We start from the raw sequence: 4,682 nt of genomic DNA on the forward strand, positions 1-4,682 counted from the left end.
GTGTAGATCTCCGATTGAATGGGTTAATTCAGTTGAGATGGATATTAGATACAGACTTGCTTAGAGATGTTATGGAGGAGACCCAAACCATTCTTTGATTGTCTATAAAATTGAATGGGAGATCCTTAAGTTACTCAAATGTGTAAAGGTCATTTCTTTGGTGTTCGAATGGATTTGGATATGACTTAAGGTCACACGAACCCCCTAGCAGAAAGTTGAGTTGAAATCTTTATTTCTGATTAAGTTTTGACATAAGATTTCTACTTAGTCAACTTCAAACGATCATATCTCCCAGCACATAATGAATTAGGTGGTCTATGACATACCAAATTAAAGGTCTTTGAATCCTCTTTCTGACGCTACAAGTTCGCCTCATTTCATGTCCGGAGTAAAATTTATGACCTTTTTACTAAAGACTATCAAACTAGAGTTTTCCGAGTCTGTGAACGACGACCCCAATTGACGAGCCGTGGGTTGAATAACGATCCGTCCTGTTAGTCAGTCCTTAGAGTACTAGGATAAAATTTTGGAACCCAAATCCTACGGGTCCAACCGATGGGCCGTGGGTGGACCTACTAGGCGTCCTTTGGATCCGTAAATGGACTTTTAAGACTATAAAACTCAATATAGAATCCACGGATGGGATCAGCGTTGCGTGGCTCAAATCATGACCTGTAGGTGGTCTTGCGAACAGTTTTTGAAGAGGGATAGTCTAGTCTTTTCCCACCCTCTATAAGTCTAACCCACGACATTTTTGCACCTAATTAAGGTTTTAAATAGTGTCAAAACATTATTCTACGTTCTTTAACACTTCAAAGACTTAGAGTAAGAATTCAAAGAGGAGAAATGTAGAGTTCCAAAAGAGTAAACCACTCTGTATGACCACCTCATAATTCATGATATATTTATTCCATTCTCATAAAACACAAACAAATTAAGTGTATAATTAAAAAAAATTGACTCAAATAAAAGAAATACTTACGCATTTTCTCCTACCTATGTTAAATAAAAAATCATCCAATAATCCCATCCTAAATCCACTAGTGTGGTCCTCAAAAGAGTACCTCCATATATAGTAAAACAAAATTGGGGCATAACCTTTTAATATTTTCAGAAATTGTTACACAAAAATAGTCTATGAAACAAATAACACAGTCCTATGCCCATCCTGGCCATGTGAAATTAATCAGAATTTTTTTTTTTGTTTATTATCAATCTATCTAATATAACACTGCCAAAAACTCACATACTGACATTTACATTAAATATTGTACACCCCCCAACCCCAAGTGTCACTCTCAATTGATGTCTACAGCTGCCTTTTGTTACTTAGCTACTAACCGTTACAATTTAGAAATTATGTATAATCAAATATTGAATGGAGTTATCTTTTCTTTTATTCTATATATGGTGGAGCAATGATGTAAAAAAATCACAAGAATCATTATTTATGTATGGTTTTTTGGGTTAGGGTGTCACTGAAACTATTCCCAAGATTCCATAGAGAGTGAAATAGTGGGAGGTAAGTTACAAAAGTCACTCTGTATTTTTAGGAATAATATGCACTACTTTCTAGGTTATAGAGTTAGTACTTCATCACAGAGAAAGAGGAAATTTTGTTCCCTTTTCCTTTTGTATTATTTTCTTCGTTTTATATTTTATGTGATACTAGAAAAAAAAAAAAATTTCAAACTTGTGTCGTAAAATAATTTTTAGATATTTGTGTAATTAAAAATATGGAAGAAAAATTTGGTGATGCAGTGGTTGAATTGCTCTACCCTCAACTAGACGTCTCAGATTCGGGCTTTGAGTATGAAAAAGATCATCTCTACTTCCAGAAGGACCCTATAGTACATTGTCTGAATTTAGTAGAGTTTCAATAAAACCTCCAAACACCAAGTGAGAAATCAAAAGAGAAAAAATGTCACATAAAATGAAAATAAATTTTTACTTATAAATAGTGTAATTTTTTTTTTTATATAATATCAAGTCATTTCAGATAGTTATAAAAAAGTATCTAATTATTTGTTACTACATGTTAAAATATACTAATAATAGTATTAAATTATTATTATTTTTACACTAGTGTAGTCTAGAGTAGTTTATTTTTTGGTGTGTAGCATGCAAATGAAGAGTATTTTAGTATTAAAGTTTTGAGAGTGGATCTGAACTTGTATCTCAAAAATTCATAGTTCCAAGGCCTTAGTATTCTCTGCTTTGCTCTTCAGCATGTGAATGGTCAGCTTCTCTTCATCTTGGTTTATATCATTCTTTACTCTCTTACTAATTAAATTAACTTCACTTGTTTTTCTAAAGATAAGTTTTTGTTGCATTTGGTACACTTAATTTAACTTAGCATATGATTTAATTAAAACATAAGAAGGTTTGTAATTGTTGAATGTTGATTACCTATTGTGTCTCACTTGTTTGTGTAAAGATAAGTTTTTTGTTGCATTTAGTACAATTAATTTAACTTAGCATATGATTTAAGTGTTAAAACATAAGAAGGTTTGTAATTGTTGAATGTTGATTTCCTCTTGTGTCTCACTTGTTTGTGTAAAGATAAGTTTTTTGTTGCATTTAGTACAATTAATTTAACTTAGCATATGATCTAAGTGTTAAAACATAAGAAGGTTTGTAATTGTTGAATGTTGATTTCCTATTGTGTCTCACTTGTTTGTGTTAAGATAAGTTTTTTGTTGCATTTAGTACAATTAATTTAACTTAGCATATGATCTAAGTGTTAAAATCATAAGAAGGTTTGTAATTGTTGAATGTTGATTTCCTATTGTAATTGATGAAAAACTTTGTATTTGTAGATCTACCTTGTAAATCCATGGTAATTGTTGGAAAAGTAGAAGTATTCGTGGTGGTGAAGGTATTTTCCGTAAGATTTTCAACAGTAGAAGAGTGAGAAAATGAGATCTATAGAGGATAAAGGATGTTTGAATTATGGACAAAAAGAACAAGAGGTTGTAGGAGGTAGTAGTATGAATTTTGAGTTTCCTGGAACAAATCGAGCTTCGACTCATCATAGAACAGCAGCATTAGGTAAACCAACACCATCAAAATGGGATGATGCACAAAAATGGTTAGTTAATCTATCAAGAGGAGAAAAACATCAATCAAAAGCCACACCTCGAAACTCGAATGCTGATGATTTAAGGTTGATTGCACCTGTTCCAAAGAAAGAAGAGTATTCGAGTGACGATGAAGGAGATTCTAGTATGATTCAATTTGAAGTTGAAACAAAGAAAGTTGATTGTGATGAATCAATATGGAGAATAAATAAGAATAATAACAACTCTGCATCCGTTGTTCGATCGATATGTGTTAGGGATATGGGAACAGAAATGACACCAATTGCAAGCCAAGAACCATCAAGAACAGCAACACCAGTAAGAGCCACAACTCCAGCAGTAAGAAGCCCAATATCATCAGGATCTTCTACTCCTATTAGGGGACAAAATGGGACAATCGAAAACGGTCAAATTGTTGCCAACATTGGTCAGAACAGGGGAAATGCAGGGACTACACGAGTCGTTCGTGATGTAGAAGAAACTATTAACAATGAATTAGCAGCTAAGAAGGAAACAGACCATCCCAACAAGGTTAATCCACTCGAGACTCGTGCAATGGCGTGGGATGAGGCTGAACGTGCTAAGTATATGGCAAGGTAATGCACTCAATGATCTGCCTCACTGATTCGGAATTAGTACTCATTATCAGTTTCAACACTTCCGTCAAAATCTATAAAACTAGTTTCAGCACTTAAAAGTGTTTATTAACAACTTGTAATCATATGAGTAACAGCAAATAAATGCAGGTATAAGCGCGAAGAGGTGAAAATACAAGCTTGGGAAAATCATGAAAAGAGGAAAGCTGAAATGGAAATGAAAAGAATGGAGGTAATATATCTTAATCCATTTCATTCCCTATATGTTCTTTCCTGTGATGGTAACTATACGAGTCATCGTTAGAGGCGGATTTAATATTTTAAAATTTATTGATGCAAATTATCAGTCTTTCGAAAACAGTTCTCTCTACCTCTACAAGGCAGTGGTAATGTCTGCATACATTTTACCCTTTCCATACCCACTAGTAGGATTTCTGTGAGCCTAGTGGTAAGGTCTGCATACATTTTATCCTCTCCAGACTCTACTTGTGAGATTCCATCTCTGTTTACATTCTATCATCTGCAGACCTCACTGGTACGATTTCGCTAGGTATATTATCGTTATTGTTGTTACGCCGAGTATGAACTTAATATCAATGTAACTTTTGAAAATAATTAACTACCCTATGTGGTATACTAAAATTACTTTTTTCACGTATGATCATTGAACTTTATCGATTGATTTTGCAGGTGAAGGCAGAGAGAATAAAAGCAAGGGCAGAGGAGAAGTACAAAAACAAATTGGCAGCATCAAGAAGAATAGCAGAAGAGAAAAGAGGTAATGCAGAAGCAGAGTTGAATGAAAAAGCTGTGAAGACATCAGAAAAGGCAGATTATATAAGGAGGACTGGTCATCTTCCTTCTTCTTTCTCCTTTAAGTTACCTTCTTCTTTCTGTTGGTAATAATAATAATAATAATACTATCCATTTGTGTATCTATAATTCACATTTACTAACTATTATTACTAGTAACTTTCTTTCTTTAATTAACATGTTCCAAATCATA

At 33.4% G+C, this 4,682-nt stretch overlaps 1 protein-coding gene across 2 annotated transcripts; it reads left to right on the forward strand.

Annotated features, from left to right (window-relative positions):
• Nucleotides 1–1,315: 1,315 nt before the first annotated feature.
• On the forward strand, nucleotides 1,316–4,682 carry LOC107018555 (remorin 1.4). 2 transcript variants are annotated; one of them, XM_015219064.1, is made up of 4 exons: nucleotides 1,316–1,522; nucleotides 2,820–3,676; nucleotides 3,827–3,908; nucleotides 4,367–4,682. In XM_015219064.1, exons 2-4 carry the CDS (start codon nucleotides 2,919–2,921, stop codon nucleotides 4,577–4,579), a joined length of 1,053 nt encoding a protein of 350 aa, XP_015074550.1. In that variant the 5' UTR covers nucleotides 1,316–1,522; nucleotides 2,820–2,918; the 3' UTR covers nucleotides 4,580–4,682. The 2 variants fall into 2 exon arrangements, with proteins under 2 accessions (XP_015074550.1, XP_015074549.1); XM_015219063.2 differs by lacking the exon at nucleotides 1,316–1,522 and adding an exon at nucleotides 2,029–2,238.

The sequence above is a fragment of the Solanum pennellii genome, chromosome 5 (genome assembly GCF_001406875.1).
Source record: "Solanum pennellii chromosome 5, SPENNV200".
Classification (NCBI taxonomy): domain Eukaryota; kingdom Viridiplantae; phylum Streptophyta; class Magnoliopsida; order Solanales; family Solanaceae; genus Solanum; species Solanum pennellii.